This window comes from Muntiacus reevesi, chromosome 10 (assembly GCF_963930625.1).
Source record: "Muntiacus reevesi chromosome 10, mMunRee1.1, whole genome shotgun sequence".
Classification (NCBI taxonomy): domain Eukaryota; kingdom Metazoa; phylum Chordata; class Mammalia; order Artiodactyla; family Cervidae; genus Muntiacus; species Muntiacus reevesi.
In genome coordinates, this window is record NC_089258.1 from 36,226,317 (window position 1) to 36,254,093 (window position 27,777).

General features: G+C 47.1%; 1 protein-coding gene and 1 long non-coding RNA gene across 2 annotated transcripts in view; both read right to left on the reverse strand.

Annotated features, from left to right (window-relative positions):
- Positions 1-372: 372 nt before the first annotated feature.
- LOC136176434 (uncharacterized) lies at positions 373-2,189 on the reverse strand. Its single transcript, XR_010664585.1, has 3 exons — positions 2,087-2,189; positions 1,526-1,586; positions 373-934 (listed from the first exon to the last, which is right to left on the reverse strand). It is a non-coding gene; the product is annotated as an uncharacterized lncRNA (long non-coding RNA).
- Positions 2,190-3,861: 1,672 nt separating this feature from the next.
- The window catches only part of ASTN2 (astrotactin 2), a 984,610-nt gene continuing 960,694 nt past the window's right edge, over positions 3,862-27,777 (reverse strand). Inside the window, exons 21-23 of the mRNA XM_065946624.1 lie at positions 20,526-20,626; positions 18,664-18,847; positions 3,862-4,132 (exon numbers count right to left, since the gene is read on the reverse strand). Of these exons, the coding sequence (XP_065802696.1) occupies positions 3,895-4,132; positions 18,664-18,847; positions 20,526-20,626 (523 nt within the window). The 3' untranslated portion in view covers positions 3,862-3,894. The remainder of the gene's footprint in view (positions 4,133-18,663; positions 18,848-20,525; positions 20,627-27,777) is intronic.

Below are 27,777 nucleotides of genomic sequence, written 5' to 3' on the forward strand. Positions count from 1 at the left end.
TGAAGAAATGATAACCATACTTGCACATGGCTGTTCTGCACATGGCTAAATGTGGTAAGTGTATAGAGTCCTTGCTAGGAAGAGAACTCCCTGGATGGTAGATACCAGCGTATGTCCGTGAAGCCTGCCTAGAGAAGACACTTAAAGACTGTACAGAGGATGGGAGTCACGCACAGGCTATTACTTGTGCACCGCTACCATATACCTCCGTGTGTTCACAACTTCTCTATTCAGTCGTGGAAACCACATGGAAAGCCATCTGTGCCAGTACAGTGGGACCTGAGTCTCTCTGGCATTTTCTGTGGCAGCACACGAATCCATCTGGCTGTGCAGAGCCAGGGCACTGGATCCAGAAGCTTCATTGGCACCTCAAGAATTTTTATTTTTTCCAGAGAACATGTTAACAAATATCGGTTTAATCTACTTGCCTGCAATGGCAAGCCACCCCACCCCCCAACACACACCTGTCTCACCAGCTTCTCAGTCTTGCTTCTGAGGGCCTTGTGGTGACTGGGAATGGCAAGAGGCTCCTCAGAGCTGGGAAAAGGAGGCTGAAAGCAGAGAGGGGCATGGATGGGCGAATGAGCTGGGGACAGCCTGCTGGTGGACGTTCTCCGGGGCCAGCCACCGTTGGCAAACTGGGCGGCTGCCCAGAAGCCTCAGCCGTCTGTGAGAGCCCCAGAGAGAAGCATGGACTTCTTGGGCCTCTTGCAATTGGGTTGTGTGTGTGTGCAGTCACTGCTCAGGCGTGTCTGACTCTTCACGACCCCATGGACTGTAGCCCGCCAGGCTCTTCTGTCCATGGGATTTCCTAAGCAAGAATACTGGACCAGCTTGCCATTTTCTCTTCCAGGGGATCCTCCCAACCTGGGGGTTGAACCTGCGCCGCCTGCATCTCCTGTACTGGCAGGCAGACTCTTTACCACTGGGTCACCTGGGAAGGAAAAAAGACCCTAGCATGTATTGTGCTGGGTGCATTACAACCACCATCACACTCAAACCTCATAATAACCCCGTGAGAACAGTCTGACGTTTACCCCATTTTGCTGATGGGGACACTGACATCAAATTCCTCATCCAAGGGCACTAGCTGGTGAATAGTGGCAGATTCAGATTCAAGCAATCGGGCTCAGACCACAGCCCCAGAACACTGGAGAGTTAACCTTTATGCAGCTGTTGAGCTAAGCTTTTCCTCAGGCTGTCTCAAGACAATGGATATTACAGCAAGAGCGTGACTCGGTGAAGGCCTGGGGCTGGGTTCAGGAACGTGTACACACAAAAGCAATTTTGAATAGAGCCTGGAAATGCTATACAATGAATGTTTGTGCTCTCCCCAAATTCATATGTCAGAAACTAATCTCCATATGCTGGTGTTTAAAGGTGGGACCTTTAAGAGATGATTAGGTCATGAGGGTGGTGCCCTCACAAATGGGATTTGTGCTCTTTTGAGAGATCCCAGAGACACATCCCTCTCCCCTTCCACCACATGAGGACACGCCAAGAAGACGGCTGCCTGTGAACTCACCAGCTCTCACCAGAGACCAAATCTGTTGATGCCTTGACCTTGACTTTTCCAGCTTTCAGAACTGTGAAAAACAAATTTGCATTGTTTATAAGTCACCTAGTCTATGGTGCTCTGTTGTACAATAACTAAGACAGGTAAGTACTCAGTGAATCATAACTATTCCTTTTCTTTTCGTCCTCCTTTTAAGATGTTTATTCTCCTCTGAATATACTATCCTTGGAAGGAGAAGGGTTATCAACACTGTAGTGGGAATATATCCATCTAAATTCCACCTATGCGTCCTAAGTCACTTCAGTCATATCTGACTCCTTGTGACCCCATGAACTGTAGCCCGCCAGGCTCCTCTGTCCATAGGGATTCTCCAGGCAAGAATAGTGGAGTGGGTTGCCAAGCCCTCCTCCAGGGGACCTTCCCGACCCAGGGATCAAACCTGTGTCTCTTATGTCTCCTGCTTTGACAGGAAGGTTCTTTTCCAGTAGCACAACCTGGGAAGCCCTAAATTCCATCTATATACTTGCAGAAATGTAAATCCAATAATAGGAAAGCTTCTTAAAAGAGCACCTTGGAGCTTAGATTGTTGGAGGTTGAGCAGATCTTTAGGCACCAGAATCGTTTGGAAGAATCTCCTTTTGCTCTGTTTCCCCGTGTGGATTATTAGGATCCTAGAGGGGAAAAACAACTCAGCATGTAGGGTTTTTGGGGGGCGGGGGAGGGATTATGGATATCATCAGCACTCATTAAAATTAAGAAGGAAGCTTATTTTCAACTGCTTTTATTTTACTGATCTTCAGTAATTCCCCCTCTGACTTCCCAGTGTATTCTTCACTCTTTAACAGGTATCATGTCTGCATTATGAAATGACTGACCTGCATCCCATTTCCGCCAGTAAGCCAGCATCTCTGAGCTACTGCCAGGAGCTTAAGGACTTATAAAGCCTCTTTGTACTCATTACCCTCCCCGGTACGCAACACAATGGAAGTATACAATTGCCACTTAAAAAGGAGACTTGGTGGTGGAAGGCTTCCCTCATTACCTCTGGATCCAGCTGCCATCGCTTCTGGAAAATGATAGCAGTCAGTCACCCTCTGCAACGCCTTGTCCAGTCCGACCTCCATGCTGGCGCTGGAACGGTTTTTCTTACAGGGCGTGGTGACTCCTCCGCTAATGTTCTGCAGTGGTTCTCAGTTACTTGAAACATAGTCAGACCTTCTGTCCACGGCTTCCAATGCCCTGCCCAGCTCCCAGCCTTACCTCTTGCTTCTTCCTGTTTTGATCTCTATTCCCAACGACAGTGCTTTCGGCCTCTGAATGACTTTGCTGTTGTCCAGTCGCTCAGCTGTATCCTGCTGTTTGGACTGCGGCACGCCAGGCTTCCCTGTCCTTCACCATCTCCCAGAGTTTGCTCAAACTCATGTCCATTGACTGACTTACCTTTCCTCTTATCTCTGGGCTATTATTCCTGGTGCCCCACCTGCCTGGCGCTAACCCCCTCCCCCTCCCCCATCTTTTGGATATCAATCGGCATCACTTTTTCAAGAAAGCGTTTTGGAACCCCTTTCGTTTGTCTCGTGACCCAGCAATGAGTTCGAAGAATCTCCATTCCTCCCCTACCACAGCCCGAAATAACTGGCTGCTTCTCTGTAATTTCCATTGGACTGTATGCTCCCTGATGACAGGGAGAATCTGTTCTTTAGCTGATTGCCCAGTGCCTGGTATATAGTAGAGAATCAATAAATACCTGTTGAGTGAATAAACAAGAGGTCCCCCATCAGTAAGAAACACAACCCAAGCAGAGAGAGAGAGAGAGAGAATAGGAATTTTTAATGCATGGGAAGTCCTGCAGGGACTCTGGGCAGACCCACGGGGAGCAGGAAGAGGCAGGGGTCCTGCCAACCCAAACATGTCTGTAAATGAAAGTCCTACAGACCCCAGCTTCCTCACTGCCAATGGTCCTCGGGGCCTCCTTCCTGATGCTGAAGGGGGTCCAACTAGCTCGCCACAGGGCTCCTCCTGGGGTCCACGGCAGGAAGGAAGCCGGGGGGTGGGTGGCAGGAGGAAGGAAGAAGAGGAAAGGCCGCTGGGTCTCCAACTGGAAGCTCCTGCCTCGGGACTGACTGCCATCCGTAAGAAAAAGTTTAAAAAGGAGAGGCTTTGATAGAGTCAAATGATACCTTAGAAAAAATAAAAGCTGGGGGCAGATGAAGAATTCCAGTGGTGACAAAGTTCTCCGCCGGCTGTCCACAAGAGAGTCTGCTTTGGCCTTGCTGGCAAGCCTCCTCCGTGCGGCCCATCCTCGGCAGGCCCCGGACCGAGAGCGCCGCTCGCGCTGCCCGGAGAGTCTCTGCGCTCGCGCAGGGCGGCGCCCGCCCTCACCGGCCCTTGGACTCCCCGTAGGTGTTCCGGGCCATGGACACCATCTTCTCCTCGCAGGTGACTCTGGTGTCCTTGAGGACGCTGTACCACACCATGCCCGCGGGCCGGACCTCCTCGCTGCGGCAGAAGAGGTAGGGCACGGCGTCCACGCGGCTCTGGATGTAGGCGCTTCGCAGGAGGCTGGAACAGTGGCTGCTCACCCGCTCCAGCCGCCGGAGGATCAGGTGGGCCTTCCTGGAAGACAGGAGGGGACGGTGATGAAGCTGGAGAAGCCCAGGTCAGAGCGTCAGGGCTTCGAGGTGGTCAGTAAAGGTCAGCGGACGGATGAGGGCTTCTTGTCCCAACCGTTTTCTAGCCGTAAGTGTGATGTTGTGAACGCTTGCTCAAAAATCACTGTGGAATTTGTCTTCACTTGTGCCTTGTGCAAACAGTGAAAGAGAGGACAAGTGTATGGATACCAGGAGTGGGGGTAGGATGGATTGAGAGAGAGGGATTGACATGTATATACTATGGGCTTCCCTGCCGGCTCAGCTGGTAAAGAGTCTGCCTGCAATGCAGGAGACCTGAATTCAATCCCTGCATTGGGAAGATCCCTTGGAGAGGGAATAGCTACCCACTCCAGTATTCTGGCCTGGAGAATTCCATGGACTGTATAGGGGTCGCAAAGAGTCAGACACGACTGAGCGACTTTTTCAGTTTCATGAATAAAATAGGTAACTTATGAGAACCTACTGTATAGGGTAGGGAATACCACTCAATGCTCTGTGGTGAACTAAATGGGAAGGAAATCCAAGAAATAGGGGATATATGCTTATACGTGTGGTTGATATGCTTACATCATTTTGCCGTAAAGCAGAAACTAATACAACATTGTAAAGAAACTATAATAAAAAATAATAATAATAAAATAGAGGTGTAAGTTCTGACCTAACATATTCACTTCTAAAACATAAAACTTATAAGCCTTAGAACTCTAGCCAAGTAATAATTATTATAATGATGATAAGTGACAAAAAGAACAATAACTAAAATAAATTAACACCACATGCTAGATGCTGGGTAAGCAATGTATACACACTTTTTTTTTTTGCATTTATTTTTTATTAGTTGGAGGCTAATTACATACAATATTGTAGTGGTTTTTGTCATACATTGACATGAATCAGCCATGGATTTACATGTGTTCCCCATCCTGATCCCCCTCCTACCTCCCTCCCCATCCCATCCCTCTGGGTCATCCCAGTGCACCAGCCCTGAGCACTTGTCTCATGCATCCAACCTGGGTGTATACACACTTTAAATTCTGTATTTAACCTTCACGACAACCCTGAAAATACTATCCTTTCCCCTTAGAGTCAGTGGGTATGGAGCCCAAGTTTCAGAGAGATGACACCCCTTGACCAAGCTGAAACATCAAGCTGACTACTGACGTGGTCACCCACTAGGTCTGAACAGTCACCACCTCCCTCTGCCTACTGTCTTACTGCTCTTCCCTCATACTCTTTTCTCATAGTCAGAAAAAAAAAAGCTTGCCTTGTGGGCTTCTACTTCAAGAAAGCCTTTATTTCTGTATCCCCAAATCAGATGCCTCTCATTCTCCTTGTCTCTAAAACAGTGATAGTAGCCTTACCTTCAGAAACTGGTTGTGAGATTAACTAAGAGAGATGCCCAAAGGCTGGCCTCGAGTACGCCCTCAGGAAAGGGTGAGAACTGTTGTGATGATGTCTCAGGATCAAGGTCATGCCAGACACTAGCTAGCAAGAATTGCCTTGGACTATGGTGATCATCATTAGGAACTTATCTAGCGCTCTTCATGCAGCACCAGAGAGAGGTTCCTCAAGGAGATCTGGTGGCTGCAGAGATAATTAAGGCAAGTGTCTGTGAGATCACCTAGTCCAAGGTTTCTCAACAGGGTACTGTCGACATGTGGGCTGGGTCATTCTTTGCTGAAGGGGCAGCATCCCCACACCTCTGCCTGTAAGATACCTGCTCCCGCAGTCCAAGGCATGACAATACAACTGCGTCCAGACATTACCAAATATCCTCTGCGGAGCAAAGTCACTCCATTTGAGGGCTTCCCTGGTGGTCCAGTGGTTAGGAATCCACCTTGCCGTGTGGAGGGGACACGGTTGTGGTCCCTGGTCCTGGAAGATCCCACGCGCCACGAGGCAGCTAAGCCTGCACACCGCAACGCTGAAGCCTGCGTGCCCTACCGCCCGAGCTCCACAACGAGAGAAGCCACTGCAGCCAGAAGCCCCAGCCCCGCAGCTGGAGAGTAGCTCCCACTCACATCTAGAGGAAGCCCGTGTGCAACGATGACCCAGCACGGCAGAAATCAGTCAAGATTCTTTAAAAAATCACCCCATCTGAGAACCAACAACATGGTCTCATGAAAGGCAGGGAAATGGAGGCTTTGAGAGGGTCACGCCAGAAGTCAGCTTTGCCGTCCGGGTGTCCGGCTCCATGTGGGATCCACTTTCCGCTACATCTCCGCATCCTCAAGATGCCTGGAGATCCTGAGGGGCCAGAGGCGAGGGCCTCTCCTGCTGTCCTCTGCGTGCCCCTTGGAGACCCCCAGGAGGGAGGCATTTTACGACAGCAGACCCCACAAATGGGAGACTGTGTCAGGCACCTGCGTGGCGGCTGGAAAAGGGCCGGGCTTATGTGTGCATGGCTTGTGGGCACGATTTACGAGGTGCCTTTCAAAAAGTCCTCTTTGTATAGCTCACCACTTGGGTGGAATATTTCCTGAGGTGCCAAGAATTCATAGCTTCATAATCACACTCGCCCCACAGGGCTCTCTCACCTCGGGCAGGCGCCTCCCTGGGGTGGGGGGGCGGGGACCAGAGGAGCTTATTCCCAGGCCACCTCCTTTCAGCTCTTGCTCTGCTCCTTGTGTCCTGGAGAACTTGACTTAACATCTCCAAATCCGCTTCTTCCTTTGACGAGCGGGGCGGGGGTGAAGTTAAAGGAGGCAGACTCATTGCTTGCTCCTTTGCTGAGCGCTTGTTACATGGCAGAGTTCCCACGTCAGTAGGAAAGGTACACAAGTGGAAAACTGCAAGGCAGGTGGCGAGAGCAACCCTAAGTGGACACGTGGGAGCTGTGGGGAACAGAGGACAGTACAGCGGGGGACTGGGAAATCCGAGAAGACTTCCTGGAAAGGGGAGAACGTGTGCTGAGCCTCCACGATGAGAAGGGTTTGGGCAAAGAAGAGGGAAAAGGCATAATCGGAAGGCTAGGGGAAGGCACAGAGAGAAGGGGTTTAGAGTTGGAAGACAGTGTGCAAGTGGGCTCACGGGGGGAAACTGGAGAAGTGGCAGGAACCAGGCCACTGGAGCTTAGAAACTGGGGCATGGGTTGTATAGAGTAATGGTGCACTGCACAGGCTTGAGAGCCTGACTGCTGAGGTTCGAATCCTGCCCCAGACACTTACTAGCTCTGTGATATTGAGGATGTTATTTCACCAACTGTGCCTCAGTTTCCTTACCCACAAATGGGAATAATAACTAGGTCTACCACAAAGTAGGCAGTAGTGAAAGTTACTCAGTCTGACTCTTGCAAACCCATGGACTGTAGCCTGCCAGGCTCCTCTCTCCAGGGGATTCTCCAGGCAAGAAAGAATATACTGGGGTGGGTTGCCATTTCCCTCTCCAGGGGATCTTCCCGACCCAGGAACTGAACCCAAGTCTCCTGCATTGCAGGCAGTTTTTTCACTGACTGAGCCATGAGGGAGGTCTACCACAAAGGTTGTTTTAAAAATGAAAAAAGAAATCAATGAATTTATAATCAGCTCTCCATAGGGGTAAGTGGGGAGTTACGGAAGACTTCCAAGCAGCAGCAGTTTTCAGAGACAAACTTCTTAAAAACATTTCTGGCTGCGTTGAGGAGAATCAAACTGGGGGAGGGCAAGACCAGCAGAAAGAAACCAGGAAGACACACACCCAGGTGTTACGCGTTTCTTGTCACTGTACTTAGGGATGCAGGCCTGTTTCTTTTCCTACTTTTAGAAAGCTACTTATTCTGTTTCCTTATTCATAAAATGGGGATCACATTTGCTCACATTATAGAGCTGAAGCAAAAATTAAATAAGTTAATATGTGCAAAACTCTTAGTAGAAAAAGCATCATTAGCACCATCACCACCACCACCATGATTTGTGTACTGGGTCAAGCTTTGAGCACTTCTATAAGTCATTGCCAGGAGACAGATAGAAATAGCAACAACTTCTAATCCAGAAGCAGAGCTCCAGGTTTGAGAATATGCTCAGAGCTATGGGAATATATAACGTGGACATTCAATTATTAATTTGGGGACTCAGACAAATCTTCCCAGGGGGCATAACATCTGAGCTAGTTGTTCAAAGGTGACACATATTTTTCAGGTAGATGGGAAGGCAGAGGAAGTTGCTCACTGGTTTAAAGAGAGCATAAACCATCGGTTTTTTTTTTTTTTTAATGGTTAGTGCAAAGAATGGGTGGGAGACGAGTCAGTTTGGCAGAGAGCAGACCATCCAGACTCTTCTGAGCCATGGTAAAGTATTCTATTTTGAGGGCAATGGAGAGTCATCGTCTGATCTGCATATGTGCAAGCATGCTCAGTCATATCTGACTGTTTGTGACCTCAGTGACTGCAGTCCACCAGGCTCCTCTGTCCATGAGATTCTCCAGGCAAGAATACTGGATTGGGCTACCATTTCCTCCTCCAGGGGACCTTCCTGATCCAGGGACTGAACCCATGTCTCCTGTGTCTCCTGCATTAGCAGGTCGATTCTTTACCACTAAGGCACCTGTGAAGCCCCTATTGTCTGATCTAGACAGCCACAAAGTCACAAATACAAAATGAGATTGCGAAGACAAGTCCTCCAAGATGTCCAAATGCTTTGTCTCCAAGGACCCAGCCATTCCCATAGAAAGAATCTTGGAACTCAACTGGACAAGCCTTTGTATAGATGGAGACTAAAGATTGAAATGAGAGAACAATTTGCCTAAAGGACCACCTTAAGTTAATAATAAAAGCAAAACTAGAATCAGCGCTCTGAGTGCCTAGAGCTGAGATGACATATTTGGTTTTGAAGTCCCAGATTCAAATCCTAGTTCTATCACTTAGCTACGTGGATCATGAGCAAGCTCTTCAATGCCACTAACTCCCACTCACCGCATCCGTAAAATGAGAACACCAGTGTTTCTGGAAGATGAGAGGACCTGGGTGATTTGCTTAGTTCTCAGCAATGTTAGCCAAGATATTTTGCAGTGGAAAGGACATAGGCTCCAGAGTGTGTTAGGGCGAGCCACTTCTTCTCTATGAGCCTCAGTTTCCTCATTTGTAAACTGGGGATAGAGAGGCTTATTTTGTAGGACTGCTGCTCAGCTGCAGTGAAGCTACTGCTATAAGCGTCCAACAAGGAATATGTACATAACAGAACCCAAACCAATGTTAGTTCGCTTAACTGCCTCCTGCTCTTGCTCCACCATACACGATGCTTCAACACCTTGATGTGCAATGAGACAAAGGCAGGAGAATTCAGAAGGTGAAGCCATGAAGACAAGGGTTGGAGGTGTTCAGAGGCTGGAGGGGGGTGCGGGGTGAGAAACCAGAGGTAATACATTGCAAGCAACGGAGATTCATCAACCAAAGGCCAGGCATGCCCCCAGCTTTGCCTGGGGGGGGGGGGGGGAAGCACAGGTCAGAGTGACCACTTTCCTCAAATACCGGAAATGAAGTCCTCCTCTCCTTGGAGACAGGACACAGGCCCGGCAGGATGGGAAGCCACAGGGGAAGGAGGGACAGCGCACATTAATCTATCACTGTACCAGCAGGTGGGACTGAGACAGGGATGGCTTGTGAAAGAGTCAGCGGCTGGGCTGGGACGCCGCTTCTCTGGGAACTGCAGGCTTAAGTGACTACTCTCTTCCCAGCACCATTACCCACTTCGCTGTTGACACAGTTATTGGACAGAGATCTAATTCTAAGGGGGCCACGGGATACAGCAAAAGAGGAGAGACAGCAAGGGAACATTTCCGTTGGCCTCTCTCCCTAATCTCTGTCTCCTTGAGCTAAGCCTAAGCCTCTGTGTTAGCTGACCTCAAGCTTAATGAGAGTCAAGGGCATGGCGCAGTTGCAAACACCACGGCTGGAACACCACCTCTGGAAGTAGAGAGGGCAGATTCAGGGAAATAAGGACTTCCATTCGAGCTGCCCCTGCCAGGCTACCTCTGGAGAACCCCACTCGCTTCTGGTAAGAGTGACATGTGCAAACTGCAGCCAGATCATGATGCTGAAGGTTGTCTCAAAACCAAGTCTGCTGCAGAAGTGCTGCAAGGAAGAATCAAGTGTGTCCCTGAAGGGGGATAGGTATTTAGGAAAATAGTTATGATGTTCTAATAAATGAAAACAAGAGGGGAGAACCCTGAGGATCTGGGATGACAATGACGACAGGCGACCAAGGACCCACCAGGTGCCAGAAACCTAGGAACACCTTCAGGGACATAGGAGCATCACGTGGGTCTAAGGAAGTAATTGGGAAACTGGGCAAAATGTTTATACATATTTGTTTATAATAAAAAAAAAAAAGTAAGAAATCTAGTTGTTCTTTAACAGAGGGCTAAATTAACGTGTGATCAATTCATATCATTGAAGGAACCTTTAAAAGGCCAACATATGTGCATATGTATCCATAGGAAAAGACTTGTGCTATTAAGTGTAAATAGGCAGAAAACAGAGCAAAATGAATGTATTTGATCTACATAGCAGAGTGGACAGAAATGGAACCATGTGGTCTATAGATGTCAACGTTATCCTTAAGTCTGAGCAGTTTCCTTATTCATGAGCATATCCATGTCACATTCACATCAATCCCTGGAGAAGTATGTGCACGTTGTTAACAATTTTCTCTCTGGGTAGAGACTAGGAGTCCAGGGAATAACATTTCAGTTTGCAATTATACACACACACACACACACACACACATATACACCTGTCTCATTTACACATTACAGAATGAACAAAAATTACTTTTAAGACAAAATACAATAAAACGCGTTTCCATTTTGAAAACATGCAACATACACACATTTTAAAGCTGGTATGATGAATGTGTGCAATGAAGCCATGGTTTTATGGCATCCCAAGTGGTTCACTGGGGTTACTTTCAGAATATCCACATCAAGTTTAGCCTCAGACCACCCCCATTAAGCAGAAAATCAGAAGCTCGGGTACTGCTGTGTAAATATATTTCCTCAACACCAGGTTGGAAATACGATTTGCAAGGTGACTAGCAAAAATATTTACATTTGGCTTTGTGACCTCCTTGTTCTCTCATAAGAAACCGTGAGGCCTTCCAAGAACTCATTTCTAAACTGATGGTAAGAATGACTAAATCTCAACAAACCCAAAGTATTTCAGTTTGGAACTGATGGAAATTTCAACAACCTCAGATATGCAGATGATACCACCCTAATGGCAGAAAATGAAGAGGAAATAAAGAGCCTCTTGATGAAGGTGAAAGAAGAGAGTGAAAAAGCTGGCTTAAAATTCAACATTCAGAAAACTAAGATCATGGCATCTGGTCCCATTACTTCATGGGAAATAGATGGGGAAAAAATGGCAATAGTGGCAGATTTTATTTTCTTGGGCTCCAAAATCACTGCAGACAGTGACTGCAGACATGAAATTCAAAGACACTTGCCGTTTCGAAGAAAAGCTATGACAAAGCTATATTAAAAAGCAGAGACATCACTTTGCCAACAAAGGTCCATATAGTCAAAGCTATGGTTTTTCCGTAGTCATGTATGGATGTGATAGTTGGACCATAAAGAAGGCTGAGCGCCGAAGAGTTGATGCCTTCGAACTGTGGTGCTAGAGAAGACGCTTGCGAGTCCCTTGCACAGAAAGGAGACCACACCAGTCAATCTTAAAGAAAATCAACCTTGAGTATTCATTGGAAGGACTGATGCTGAAGCTGAAGCTCCAATACTTTGGCCACCTGATGCGAAGAGCCGACTCATTAGAAAAGACCCTGATGCTGGCAAAGATTGAGGGCAGGATACGGGGGTGACAGAGGATGAGATGGTTGGATGGCATTACTGACTCAATGGACATGAGTTTGAGCAAACTCTGGGAGATAGCGAAGGACAAGGAAGACTGGTGTGCTGCAGTCCATGGGGTTACAAGGAATCAGACACAATTTAGCAACTGAATAACAAGAAGATAATTATGTACATCGCTATATTATTAGTGGGGGGATGTTCTGTGGGACATTGGTTCAAACTCGTAGTGTGTCTTGCTCATATTTATCTAAGACATCATCAGTTTTAAGATATGTTATTGATTTAATAACAGCCTTTCAAGAAATGAAGAAAGAATGCAACATAATGTGCACATTGATTGTGCACAATCCATCTTGATTTCTGAAATGTCAAAATATGCAGGGAAAAAATGAAAATGCATCTGAAATGATAGGAGTATGGTTCTAGGAGCCTAAGTTTGCTCTTGTTTCCAACATCCTAGAAATTCCAAGAGAGTGAATCCATGATATCTAAGGAAAGAGCTAACATAATCTTGGACCGAAGAATGTATACTGACATCCCAGGCTTGAATATTTTCATGAAGAACAAAGCAATGACAATTCATAGCATGTTCTAATCCTTTTCAGATGGGAAAAGCTTCTTGTCTGGTTATGTTGAGAAACAGCCTAGAATGAATCAAGCCTGGAATGATCTCTGTTATCTATTAGCAATGTCCGCCATGAAAACAACAGGGGCTGATAACAGAAATGCAGTATTTCTACCATAAATGAGATGAAAAGACAACCCTAAGAATGGAAGAAAATAATTGCAAATGAAGCAAGTGACAACAGATTAATCTCTAAAATACTCAAGCAGCTCATACAGCTCAATGTCAGAAAAATAAACAACCCAATTGAAAAATGGGTAGAAGACCTATACAGACAATTCTTTGAAGAAGACATACAGATGGCCAATAAACACATGAAAAGAGCTCACCATCATTCATTAGACAAATGCAAATCAAACCTACAATCAGAATGGCCATCATAAAAAACTCTACAAACAATAAATGCTGGAGAAGATGGGGAGAAAAGGAAAAACTTTGGCACAGCTTGTGGGAATGTAAACTGATATAGCCACTCTGGAGAGCAGTATGGATATATTTTTTTAAAAAAACTAGGAATAAAACTACCATATGACCCAGCAATCCCACTACTGTGCATATACCCTGTGAAAACCATAATTCAAAAAGACACATGTACCCCACTGTTCACTGCAGCACTATTTACCCCAGCCAGGCCATGGAAGGCAATTTAGATGTCCCTTCTCAGATGAGTGGATAAAGAAGCTATGGTACATTAGATACAATGGAATACTACTCAGCCATAAAAAGGAATGGAGTTGAGTCAGTTCTAGTGAGGAGGACAAACCCAGAGCCTATTATGCAGAGTGAAGTCCATCAGAGAGAGAAAAACAAATATCATATATTAACACATATAGATGGAATCTAGAAACATGGTACTGATGAAAGTATTTGCAGGGCAGGAATAGAGACACAGATATAGGGAGCAGACTTGTGGACACAGTGGAGGAAGAGGAGGGTGGGACAAATTCAGGGCAGCACGAAAGAACATGCGTTGCCATTCAAAATAACTAGTGAGAAGCCGCTGTTCCCTAACACAGGGAACTCAACCTAGTGCTCTGGGACAGCCCAGAGGGGTGGGGTAGGAGGGGTTCAAGAAGGCAGGGACATATGTATTCTTATGATTGAGTCACACGGCAGAAATTTCTGTATGGCAGAAATCAATGCAACATTGTAAAGCAATTATCCTCTAATTAAAAGAATATATACACATATATAACTGAGTCAAAAAAAAGAAAATAAAGATATTTTGAAAAAATGCAGCAAATATTTTCAAATTAATTAATGTAAAAGTGATTTATAAAATGTAAATAAAGCAGTATATGATGTAAAGAAAAACAGACATATCTAGACATACATTTACTCTATTCACTCATTTACTCAATTTCACTGAAACAAAATCTCTTCAAGTGCTGACTCTCTTCTCCCTCCTCATTAGACATACCTGAGAGGATTGAGAAGCCCAGGAGTGGTCAAGGGTGTTTGACTGGAGCAAATTCTGATCCCTGACCACCTGTAAGTAAAGGTTTTCAGGTCTCCTAATAGGAACCGTATGGCTGGGACAGCTGGGTGTCAGCAGGTCTTCTCTGAGCAGTTGTTTGCAGGAACCTGTGGTTGCCATGGGAACCAAGCTCCAGAGTACATTGGCCTGATGGACTTAGGTAGCAGCAAGAGTCACCCTTTTGTCAGTAAACTTTATGGGGGTGCCCGACCAAAGATCCATGGAGACGCAGAGAACATTTGGGGGCTTGGTGGTTAGAGGCCAACGGAATCCTAACAGAGCTCATCTCATGGTACTAGGGTGCTCCTGGGAAAAACTCTTACTGTCCTAGCCATCCTAGGTTCCTGAGGAACCTGCCACGCTGGGCTAGAGGTGAAAGGACACTTCTGCTGCGTCTCTTCTCTGGTTTCTATGACCTTCAGGGCTGGCTGGTTCCCTGTCTTTGCAGCTGGAAGGGACCTTGGAGTCCAGCCCTTTTATGTTGCAAATGAGGCTCAGAGGGAGAGGCAACTTGTCCGAGGTTGCACAGCAAGTGGGTGACGAAGCTACAACAGAAACCCAAGGCAGGGCCTTATTCTTTCTCCTTCACACGTGGATGTTCTGCAGACTTCCAGCCTTTGAGAGGCATGGTACGTCTACCCACATGGATCCTCTGTTTAGAACACTGACCCAGCCTTTGGAAGAAAAATGACTCATGAGTAGGGCTCATAAAGAGCCATTATGATATGACTTCTGCTTCGGTCTTCCCTTCTCCTCCTCACCCTCAACTCTCCACTCCCCTGAGATTTGTCCTTCCTGACTGAAGTATTCTCTTACCTGCCCTTTCTCACCTGTGGGGCTTCCCTGATGCCTCTGTGGTAAAGAATCTGCCTGCAATGCAGGAGATGCAGGAGATGAGGGTTCGATCCCTGGCAGGAAGATCCCCTGGAGGAGGAGAAGGCAACCCACTCCAGTATTCTTGCCTGGAGAATCCCATGCACAGAGGAACCTGACAGGCTATAGTCCACAGCGTCACAAGAGTCGGACACAACTAAGTGACTAAACCACCACCACCACAAAATACACAACCAATATAAGATACTAAAAAACTGGTAGCTACAACACAGAAAATTAAAACCTGAGGCTGTGATAGAGTAAAATTTTAGAGGATTCCCTGAGGAGGTAGCATTCTAGCTAAGAGCTGGGGCTCTTTGTAAGCTTTATTTAGAAAACAGATTTTTCACTGCTTAAAAAAGAAAGAAAAGAAAGAAAGGACTACTGTCCTTTTACAGATGAAAAGACTTAGGCCCAGAGAGGCCCAGAGCCCAGGGCTGCACGGTGAGTTTATCAGCAGTGCCAGGATGGATCAGGATGCAGCTGTCTTGATTCCTGCTCATGCCAGTGTGGGGCATCAGAGAAACCTCGGATTCCCTCCAGAGACTAGAAGGACCAAAGAAGGAGGCTGGGTGGCACAGGTCGGGGGCTGGCAGCCAGTGGCTGGTGACCAGCTGGCTGGAGGTGAGCGGGTTATCACTGTCCATGACGGAGTGGGTGGTTCTGCCTCTTTGACTGACCAGAAAGGCCTTCTAGACGATTGATGTCCTGGAGGGTCTTAAAGGATCCCAGAAGATGATAAAGACAAAGTCGGGGGTGAAGCTCTGGTTTAGCTTCCACCCAAATTCCCTGAAGCCTGTGGGAAAAAGCCCAATAAAGGCAGAACGCCTTTCCCCGTGCCTGGGCAAGATGGCAGCAGAGATGACTCACGCCGAAGCTTTCATCTGAGGCCCTGTGCTCCGGCCTGTCTGCTCTCCTTTAGCTTTTATCTAAAGGAGAGGGAGACAGTTACAAACCCAGGATCCAACAGAACAGATAAGGTCTGCCCCAGGGAAAGACCCCGTCCATCCCTCCACCAAGCCCTGAATTCTTCGAAGGTTACCGCACGTGTTGCAGGGGCCCAGGGTGAAAGCTCAGGGCGGCAGCAGACCCCACCGCAAGCTCTCTGTGCCCCGTGCAGCTCGCTTAACCCCAGGGGGGCCTCCATTCCTTTCCATTCATAAAATGGGGAGGACACCCTAGTTTGTCTGTTTTACAGGGTAATTTTAAAGCTATTTAAAGTATAACACGCTGCCCACTAAGTGTTTCAGGAAGCCATGCAATTCTCCCCAGCACCACTGACACGATCCTGGCCTGGAGGACGGCACTGTCTCCTGGATTTAGTATCACAACCGCCTCTGGGGCCCCCCTGCCTCCCTCTGGTCAGGATTCCTCCAGTCCAGGCTGCCAGGGCTGTCAGAGGGATCCTTTTCCCTTGAAGATCTGATAACATCTCCCCCTGTGAAAAACACTTGAAAAGCTTCCCATTACCCTAGAGAGATAATCCAAACTCTTTAACCCTACTTAAAGGGCATTCGGAACTGGCCTCTGCTGACCTGCCCGGTCTTATCTCTTCCCACTCCTGCTGTCACACACTTTGCAGAGAAATTCTTTCAGTTCCTCCACACGCAGTGTTTACCAAAGTGTGGAAGGGGTTCCCCTGGGGCAGGAGAAAGGATTTTAGGTGGTACTCAGGAAGATCACAGGTCCAGCATTAAACAACCATGAATCACAACCGGGAAAAGCATTTAGATTCCCTTTTTCAATCCCGTGCCCTCCTCCAGATTACTTTCAGAAGGAAAGGTTTAATTCCGGACTGTGTTTTAAAGTACTTCTCTAACACTCACTAATCTTCCCTTTTAGAAGGAAAGCCTCAGGCTCTGAGAGGCTTAAACGGCATTGTTTTCTGGCATTTTGTTTTTCTTCCATTGAACTGAAGGCTTAGGTTTAGTTTTTATTAAGGGGAGACAGTTCTCGGCTTCCCTCTACACAGTGATACAGTGCTTCCTTTTCAAATATACTTGCTAATACGTGGGCCTAAGGACAAAATAGAAAATAAAGTGAAGAGAGTATGGAACTACGGTAAAAATCACAAAGTGAAAGTGTTAGTCGCTCAGTCATGTCCGACTCTTGGCGACCCTTCGGACTGCAGCCCGCCAGGCTTCTCTGTCCATGGAATTCTCCAGAAAAGAATACTGGAATGGGCTGCCATCCCTTCTCCAGGGGATCTTCCCCAAACCCAGGTAGCGAACCCGGGTCTCCTGCATGGCAGGCAGATTCTTTACCATCTGAGCCACTAGGGAAGCCCACAAAAGTCATAAAGGTGGAGGCAAATGATAAATTCAAAACTTACGAGGTTTGAACCCCTGCTCTTTGTAGTAGTATACCTCTGAACGTTTCACAGGCTGCTGCTTTGGCCCCAGACCCTCCAGTCTTCTTCCATGTGCCTGACCCCAACTTACCCTGTAGGCCTTCAGTCTCAGTTCTTGGAGGGCCTTCACTGGGCTACCCAGGCCGGGTGTCTATGCCTCGCCTCCCCAGAGGGCTCCTCTCTGTCCTTTTGACCCTTATTGCTCCTATTCTATTTTTTTTAATTGGACGAAAATTGCTTTACAATGTTGTATTGGTTTCTGCCATGCAACAACACGAATCAGTCATAATTACACATACATATATACGTGTGTGTGTGTATACATATATATATATAGCTCCTCTCCTCCTTGAGTCCCATCCCCCTGCTTCCCATTCGACCCCTCTAGGTCATCACAGAGTGAGGCTGGACTCCCCGTGTTATGCAGCAGCTATCTATTTTATGCATGATAGCGTATATATGTCAGTGTTCCTTTTTCAATGTGTCCCATCCTCTCCTTCCCCAGCTGTGTACACAGGTCTTTTCTCTATGTCTGCATCTCCATTCCTTCCCTGCAAATAGGCTCATCAGTACTATTTGTCTAGATTCCATATATATGCGCTAATATACTGTATTTGTTTTTCCTATTCTCTGCAACTGCTTAATTATGTGGAACAGTGAGCTACACATAGGTAGGGGCTGCTTCTGCCTTTTTAACAGTACATGATCAGCCTAAAAAGGGGGCTGTTAAGTCTGTGTTGAATAAATGAATGGACATCACTGTTCGGTGCAGGATATGAGACACAGCCCCCCACTGCAGATACTACTTCAGGAAGCTTCAGAAGATAGTGACTATGTGTCAGTTATGGGTGATTCCTCTATAGCACCTACCACTGTGGTTGACATAGCCACTGCTGGTGACAAAAAAAATAAAATCACACCTTAATACATGTTGAATTTATGAATGCATTTAGTCATGGTCACTAATAAACTTTATTCTTAAAAAAAAAAAAAAAAAGACGACTCGGATTTCTTATGAAAGAGAAGGACAAGTCCTAGATTAGGGTCCATGACCCTGTCACCTGCTCTTCTATGATGTTGGTTAGGACATATCTCCTCAAGGAAGCTACGTTTCCCATTTCTAAAACTGAAAGCAGAAGGTAAGGAGGCTGGCTGAAAGAGCACTGAAGTCTTTCTCTCATCTGAGATTCCAGAAGTCCAAGAAGCTAAAATTCCAAGATTCTTTCATTCTCCCCACCCGCTTCCCACCTTGAGTCCTGGCATGACTTGGGTGAATGCCACCCTTATTTATTTCATAGAGCCCGTCATCAGCCCATGGAGAAAAGGCTCCAGTAAAGTCAGATGGGAACAGGGAGAATTTACTGCTGCACTCACACTCACGCGCCCACGTACCTGGGCCCCAGCTCATCCTCGCTCCTCCAGACAAAGTCGCCGAACTTCTCATAGTGAGAGTTGTAGTGGTGCTGGACTCGAAACAGCATGGAGGCCGAGACTTCCATCAGCGTGTTGTAGGCAGTCTGCTGCTCCTTGCCGCTGGTATACCCATTGTACAGATTGTAGATCTTGTCGGCTATCTCTGGGGGCGGAGGAAGGATGTGGGCACAGATCACCAGGCGTTAGGAAATAGGGAGGGTGGAGGCATACCTTACAACTAGGAAGGCGTCTTCAAGCAGGAGCTCACCTGTGTGGTCTTTTGGGGCAAATCAACCTGAATTCCATCCTGAACATGGCATTGACCAGTTGTATTCCATTTTCTTATCTATCAGTTGGAGATAATAATCCACACACTGGAGGAGCACGGGAGGACTAAATTAAAAGGTGGATATGAAGCACTTGACAGGGGGTCTGGCACAAAGTTAGTGCTTATAATTGCACTGGTTAACATAAGGTCTGTGCCTATGATTTAACAGAAAATTCCAAACAAGTGCAGAGGCTTCTAGTAAGTGTCTTGAGCTCATCTCAATGGTCTACTTCTATCTCCTCTCTGTAATAGTTCCAACATATTTCTGTAACCAGGTCTAACAACTCTTCATTCAAAAATCTTTCAAAGAAAAATCTAGACTCTTCTGCTTGCCATTCATGGCAATGGCTACTCTTTCAGTTATTCCTGCTAACTGATGTAACTAAAATTCATTATGGGCTGCTCTCCTGAATAGAAGGCACATTCTTGCATCTTTTAAGACTTTGAACAAAATTTATGTATGCCCCTTGTCACTACTTAACGATTGCCTTCAGGAGACCTTGAGGGACTTGGGTTCAGGATGGGAGGAGCATTTACTTTCTAGGGTTTTCTACTCAGATTTTTTTTTTTTTAAACCATGTTCATGTGTCCTTTTAAAATAAAAATAATAATAAAAAAAATTACCGGGAATCCATCTCAAATCCCCTCCCTTTTAATAAGACTCAGTATCTCAGTGTCTCCTCTTATCTAGTACGTAGCCTGATCATCTGAAGAAATGTCTCTCTCTGCCCCGCTAGAATGGAAACTCCTGAAAGATGGAAAGCACGTCTGTTCTACACTGCTTGTACCAGGGCTCTTAGAAAATATTTGCTCACCTTGAACGGAAGCACCACCAGGACTCATGAGCTACCATGACAACTTTGTTGAAATTGTATCTACACGTGGTCTAAGAGCTAAGTACATGGTAGATCTGATTTATGGTTCTTTTTTTTTTTTAAGTGTTTTGTCTAATGTTTACAATTTCATGGACCAGGAACACGCATGCTGATTCTGACGGATAGTTACTGACTGCAGCTCTCTGCTGAGAATTCTGAGGCCACCCCTGGGCCAGATGGGAAGGTGTGCTGTGATCAGCTAATGATGTCTGCCATGATCAGCTAATGATGCCTGCCAGAGGTACAGCAAAGTGTAGTGGTCCTCCATGCGCCACGTATTTGCCAGCTCTAGGGCTGATGTGGAAGGGATTGGTTTCTAAAAGCCTAGGCCAAGAGGTAGAACACAGTCATACAGTTCTGACTCTCCACCATTCCTTTCCTCAAAGCCAAAACACATATTCTGTAAAAGAGGAGCAAGTCTGTCCACTGGCAAAGATATTGCCGGCCAATCTCAATTTCCTTCCTGGCTTTGATTCATTTAACTCCATGTTCTTCCTCCAGTCCTTTGACTTTCCTCTCCCTGTGTGTGTGTGAGGCAGAAAAGGAGTGGTGGACAGCGACTGGAGGGTGCAGAATTTGCAGACTGAAACATAGGAAGGACCCTGAAAGTGAAGAAACGGGGGTGGGGGGTCACCTACCTTCGGCCTTGTTGTCATCCACCAGGGGACAGGCGGTCCTCAGGGTCACTGTGCTGAGCTCCGAGTGCCTCCCTCGTGTATCCACCGCGTAGAGAGTGAACCTGCAGCACAACAAGAAAACCGAGCACAAGGCTGTGACTTCAGAGCAAACGGCCCTGGAAGCTGCAAGGAGGAACCCAGAAATCATAGCACAGGAGTGACAGTTGAAAGAACTCAGGGATGATCAGGCTGCAGAAGAAATGATTCGGAAAGAAAAAAAAAAAGATAGTCACTAAGTGTGTATGAAAAACCAACTGATTGCTGGGCATTTGGCACTCCATCTCTTCATTTACTGGAGAAGGAGATGGCAACCCACTCCAGTATTCTTGCCTGGAAAAATCCCATGGATGGAGGAGCCTGGTAGGCTACAGTTCATGGGGTCACAAAGAGTCGGACATAATTGAGTGACTTCACTTTCTTTCTTTCTTCATTTACAAGCAGCAAGGCTAGAAGGCAGGGGTCATTATCACTTTTATTTCACCAGTGAGAAAACAGACTTATTTGTGTATTTTTCAGTGGTCTCACACTTATTAGGGGGCAGAGCAGTCTGAGTCAAGTCCAGGCATGACTTGGAAGTAAACCCTGATGCTATCTGCTATCACTCTGTATACTCATTCAGATATTCTTTCATTCATTCATTTAACAAACACTAGCTGAGCATTAACTACATGCCAGGGATTACTTTAGGAGCTAAGATTACAAAGATGAGCAAGAGAGTCAAGGTCCCTGCTTGCATAAAGCTAAACAAAAGTGAAAAATTAGACAATGGTGCATATGAGAAAAAAATATAACAGGATCACGCAGCAAAGCCTGAAGTGAAGAGGGGTGTGGGTGCTTTAGACAGGTGTGTCCTGAAAGGCCTTCTTATTGAGAAGTTTGAACTGGGACCTGGAAATGAGAAGGAACTAGATTATGGGAGGAAGATCTGGGGGAAAGAATATTCCAGGCAGAAAGACCAGTAAGTGCAAAGTTCTTGAGGAGAGAATGATCCAGACTGTTGAAGGAATAGAGAGCTGGTGTGGCTATAGCAAAGAGACATGATGGGGACCTAGTGAGCCACGACAGGAAGTCTGGGAGTTAGTCCAGGTACAAGGCAGGTGCTGAACTTTCAGTGCAGGCACCTGCAGCTCCATGATGTACGAGAAGGTGGGGCAGGCAGTCTGTGTGGTATTAAAGGGAGAGAACTGGTAAACCACAGACATGGTGGAGTCGGGTCCACTCCAGGACACGGGATTCTTTCCAGAGGAGACATTGGCCTCTGGCCTACTCTGGGAAGGCTCTCTGACGCTTCACACCTCCAGATCTCCAAGTTCTGAAATTAAATAAAGCCAAAAGAGTGGATAAACTTTCAAGAAGAGATCATCCTTGGAGGCCAGTGACAATCTGAACAGAAGTGAGAAGGGCTAAGCGTCTGAGTGCCCTATCTTTGCTGCGCCACCCTCCTTTGCCAGCCTTCACGGGTAGGAGCAGGAGTGTGGGGTGGGCACACGGGCTCCCTGGGTCAAGCCCAAGAAACTACTGTCCGGGGTCTGATTTCCTTTCCTCCTTCTCCAAAACCTCAACTCACCTCGTGCTATGTGTGTGCTAAGTTGCTTCAGTCATGTTTGACTCTGCAACCCCAAGGACTAGAGTCCACCAGGCTCCTCCATCCATGGGATTCTCCAGGCAAGAATACTGGAGTGGGTTGCTATGCCCTCCTCCAGGGCATCTTCCAGACCCACGGACTGAACCTGCGTCTTTTAGGTCTCCTGCATTGGCAGGAGGGCTCTAGCGCCACCAGTGGACATAACACTACAATTGCTAAGTTACAGAATGGTGACCCCTGATTGACTGCACATATTAGGTAGTTAATATACATGAGTTAGTTCTCCAGATTCACTATGTGCAAAGTTCTTAACAGGTGGCAAGCACTGACCTATGCAGTTTCATCTGTATTGTTGCAATTAATTCCCCCAGATGATACTAAAAGATAGTTACTATTATTCTCTTTATGTTATACATGAGGCTCAGAGAGAGAAAGCAACTTGCCCAGAACCATATAGTAATTACTGGGACTGGAAATTAAGTCGAGGTGTGTCTGACTCCAAAGCCCACGCGTTGATCCACTATCAGCTACTGTCTTCTGCTAAAGGTCTGTAGATGTCACCTCTGTACAAATACAACTCCGTTAGGTACACTTGCCAAATTCCAACTATGTTGAAACGGTGCCATTTCGCATATTTTTCTAATCTTACGAAAACCTGAGAAAATAATCACCCACATTATCTTCATCTTTCAGAAGAGGAAACTGAAGATGAAAAAGTTAGGCAATTTGTCCAAAAGCAGAGTCAGACAATGAGAGAACCAAGGCCTGGACCCTGGTTTGTGTCACTCTGAAGCCTGCACACGCTGTGCTCTCAGCTCTGCTTTGCGGCTGCAGATCCACACGACGGGCTCAGACGGTCAGGACTTGGGAACCTCACAGCCCCTCTCGGCTTTAACACCTCATGACTTGATAACCCAAAGGTGCTTTTTATAAAAGGCACTATACATCAGAACTTCTTGGTACAAGGGGCACAGTGTCTTTCTGGAGAAAAGACTGCTTGTCTTTTTTGTGTGTTAAAATCTCCTCCTTAATAATAATGCATTTTCTCTTTTGAAGAGCAGTGAAAGGTACTCAAGCCATCCCAAGAATGTGTGTCTAATTTATTCCTTGATATTGATTCTGAGTTTCACTGTAATTCAGATAGTACAATAACATCACCCCGAGTTTTCTGGGAAGCTGACGTTTCTGGTGCACGTGGGGATTCATCAATCCGTCATGCTGGTTTGTGTTTAAGATGCCATGAGTGGAGCTGACAGCAAGGCTCAGAACTGTATATGCTCCACATCCTTTGCTGCTATGAGTCACTGTCACTAGGCCCATGACAGACCCACGGAGGCACCTCCTAGCCTTGGAGGAATGTCAGCGCTAACCTATCCTACCACGCTGCTGTCATGGCAACTGACGTGAGGGGCCCAGCAGGGGACAGATCACCCAGAGCCCAGAAGCAGCCTTGCAGCCCAGTCACCATCTATTCAAACCTCGGCTCTGAGGTTCACTAGATGTGTGACCTTGGTCTAGTTGATTACCCTCTCTGAGCCTTTGTCTCAAAGGTAAAACAAAGGAAACCAGTTCCTCCTTGCAGAATTGCTGGTCCACGCGCAGGAACCCTCGCTCAGTGCCTGAGCGTCATGTGAGGCATGGCTGCTGTCTAGTGAGTGCTCACCAGTGCTAATCCTCTACATGCGTATTCCAGTTAATCTTTGAAATATATCACTCGGGTGGGAGTGTCTGCATTTTATCGATAAGAATGCTGGTCCCAAAGAGGTCAAGTCATTGATTTATTTTTACATATTAACTAAGCAGCAGTAAGGCCTGTCTGAATTCAAAGATGATGCTCTTCAGTTCAGTTCAGTCGCTCAGTCGTGTCTGACTCTTTGCGACCTCATGAACCGCAGCATGCCAGGCCTCCCTGTCCATCACCAACTCCTGGAGTTTACCTAAACTCATGTCCATCGAGTCAGTGATGCCATCCAACCATCTCATCCTCTGTCGTCCCCTTCTCCTCCTGCCCTCAATCTTTCCCAACATCAGGGTGTTTTCAAATGAGTCATACTATCTTGTTAAATCTAATTTCACCTTTTATCTTTCATCAGCTAGCTTGGAGTGCTAACAAGTGTGGGTCTAAACTTCATATATGTGACTTTAGAGACCTAAATATGGGATATCTTGGCCCCATCTTCAGACAGAAGCCCAACTACCCATCTGCTTTCTGGGTCTTTTGGCTCCAGCCTTTGTCGTGAGAACACCACCACTGTGATGTGGGCATCATCTCTCTTCACCTGTTACATCTCAGCCCTGTGAGGAGAGCTCTGTTCTAGTCCTTACTATATCCCGTATTGTCTCGGTCAAGGGAAGCAGAAGGTAACAGAGGAGGAAGTCTGGTCTTGGAGATGGCCAGGCGTGGTTTCATTTTCCATTCTATTCCCGTGCTCTGTGATGGTGGACTAGTCACTTACCCCTCTGTGCTTAGGTCACCTGTCTGCATCAGGTGTCTGGGGTGGGGAGGCTGCTCTCCACTTCCTAGGACAACGTGGATGAGTGTGAAATACAAGTGCTTAACAAGGTGAGTTCTGACTAAGGAGCCTTGCAGAAGGGCTGGGAGCAAGATCGTAGTGAAACTCGAGGATGTGAGAGTCAGCCAGGGGCAAAGGAGAGGGGTAAGGACGGCATTTGGTACCACGGCGTAAGCACTTGCTGCACACACGACGTCTAGCAAGTGGCAGAGGCAGACGCCAGACCCTGGCCTGCAGCCTGGGTACTGTGACACCCTGGCACTAACACAGCACTAGGAACAGGAAAGGCACTTTTACATATGTGAGTAAATGAGTGAACGTGAACATACCACATCTCATTGCTGAATTTCAGCCTCTGCACCAACGAAACGGGGATAACTGTACAGTGTGTGGCAGTCTCAAGGGTTACAGAGTCATGCCTGAAAAGTGGCTTGTAAGTTGCAGGCTTTTATGAAGGCTACATGAAGAGCACTTATTTGGGCAAGAATACTTCCTTGGAGTAGAATAGAAAGAGAGACATTTCATCTGAGGGGAACATGGAAGGCTGTAGTAAATAAAATATGTGAATGAACCTCCAAATGTGAGGAGTTGGAAAAAAAATTTAAACACTGCTTTTCCCTTGGCAATTTACGTTTCCAAGGTGTTCCTGTAATAGATTTCCTCCATCAAGAGGGTCCGGCATTCCCTCTCTGCTTAGCCAAGCAGCATGAATAAAAGCATGCTGGGGACAAGGAGTCTTAGGTTTTCAAATGATAAAACCTGGGTAGAATCTTGCTTCCCCAGTTGCCAGCTGAGCATTCTTGGGAAGTCATTTCCCTGTCTCTGAGCCTCAGTCTCTGCATCTGTAAAACAGGGTGAAATTAACTGTATCTCCCAAGTTCAGGGTCCAGAGTCAATGATGTTAATGACTGCAGCAGGCCTGGTTCAGTCTTTGTTCCCTAAAAGGTAGCTTCTGTTTGTGTTCATCGAGTGACCCAATATGTCAGTGGAGGCCTCAGGATGGAGGAGTCTTCAGGCCACCCTGCCAGTGGGGGTGGAGTGGGGGAGAAAGAGGAAGATGTCAGCTTCACGGGCCTGGGTCAGAAGTCACAAGGCCATGCGCACTCTGCCTGTCTCAGCTGTAATTGTAGAACTGTTCCAGAGCCACATCTGAAAGCTGTTAGGGGACCAGGCAGCCCGGGAGGGGCTCTCTGCGAGGGGAAGAAAGTGACAGCCCCTGATGTGGGGAAGGAGGAGAGGAGGAGAAGGGAGAGATGCTGAGAAACCGATACAGACATGCAGACCCACGGGGTAGAGTGGGAAGGGGGAGCACAGACAGCCTGGGAGAGGACACAGTCAGAGCCGGGGTTTCTCCGGGGTCAGGAAGGGTGCTGGCGACCTCGGCTGGGTACTTTCATCTCTACCTGTGCAGGTGGGCTGAGACCCACTGATAATGGGAACTAGAACGCCTGCTGCTGTTCGGTCGTGTCCGACTCTTTGCGACCCCATGAACTGCAGCACACCAGCCTTCCCTGTCCTTCACCATCTCCTGGAGTTTACTCAAACTCCAGTTCATTGAGGGCAGGAGGAGAAGGGGGTGATAGAGGATGAGAACTCTCGAGCCATCACCAAGCTCTACAACCTCATTTTACAGGTAGGGGAACCACAGCCTGGAGAGCAAACAGACTTGCAAAAGGCCCTGCTGCCAACCAGTTCAGAATAAAGGCACTGGCCTTCCCGACTCCTCCACTAGCGTTCCTTCTCTACGCCACCTTGCTTTTTGCACAACTGACTGACTGGGGCCCAGCCGCACCTCAGGGATAATCACAGAAGAGGTGGCGCCAAGGATCAAGTGCGATGGGCTATTCAGGAACCTGGAACCCCAAGCTCAAACCCTTGCTGCTCCTTCCTCTGACTTCGTTTCAGGGGAAAGAACACTGGCCAATGTGGTTGAAAGCTTGAGTTCATGTCCCAGAGACTGTGGGCTGTGAGATCTCAGATGCCTAAAGCAATCCGGTTTTAGTGTATCGGGATTTCAACTACTCAAATGCAAAGTATTTTTCAATGTTTCTTCACCACCTTCAGGACAAAGCACAAACTCCTTCCCACGGGCCCCAGTGTGACTCCTTGATGTCCCTCCCTTTGACACTATCCGTTTGGGACTCTATCACTGAGTCTCAAACTCTGGCCACAGATCTAGCCTTCTTGACTGGTCTCCACCACCTACCCTGTTTCACAGTGGAACCACATTCAACTGCTAACGGACCTCACGTCTTTGTCTTTGCATACACCACACCCTTCATCAGAGCCCCCCGACTCCTTCTCCACTTAGCCTCCTCCACCTTGCCCTTGGAGCATCAGTCAGCCCTCAGCTCCTCCAAGAAACCCACCCTCCCTGCATAGTGGTGGCAGGGAGCCACCCCGGCCCAAGTGGCATGACTGGGTTGATGCCCAGACAATTCTCTCATGCTCGCATGAGTATGTGAGTGTCTTCAGAACCAGAATAGGGCTCTGCCCACCTCTGTGCCTGATGCTCCAGCTGGTGCCTGGTGCTCACATACCTAAACCATGTGGCACTCAGCAGATACTATTCAAAATAAATGACGGACTGAATGAATGACTCAGTCAACTATAAGGCACCAATAGTAATTCCACGGTCTAGAAATCAAGTTTCCCCATCTGCAAAAATGAGTAAAATGTGAATAGATTAAAAGGCCATTAAAGGAGATAGAATAACAGAGTGGCCCAAAGCATGGCTTTGGAATCAGCCAATTCGGCTTTAAGTCCTAGCTCTCCATTTCTTATTTATGTGAGGCCTTGCCTCGATTAACTCACCTGTAAAATAGGAATCATAATATTAAAACCCACTAAATGGGCTCGTTGTTGGAATTGCTCACCATGATGTCTGGCATGTTAGCAGTCAATGAGAGCGAGCTGAAGGTATCATCGTCAATATCACTGTTATTATTATTATGCCACTGCCCAAGGCCCTGACGCCCTCCCCCTCCAGCCAGAGTAAGCTCTCCTAGTGGAGTCCAGGGGAGGGTAGGTGGAGAGGAAGCTGCTGTTGGGCCCACCCGAGACCCCGGGACCCCCTCACAGCAGGGGTGAGAGAGTGAAATGGAGACTTTAATTG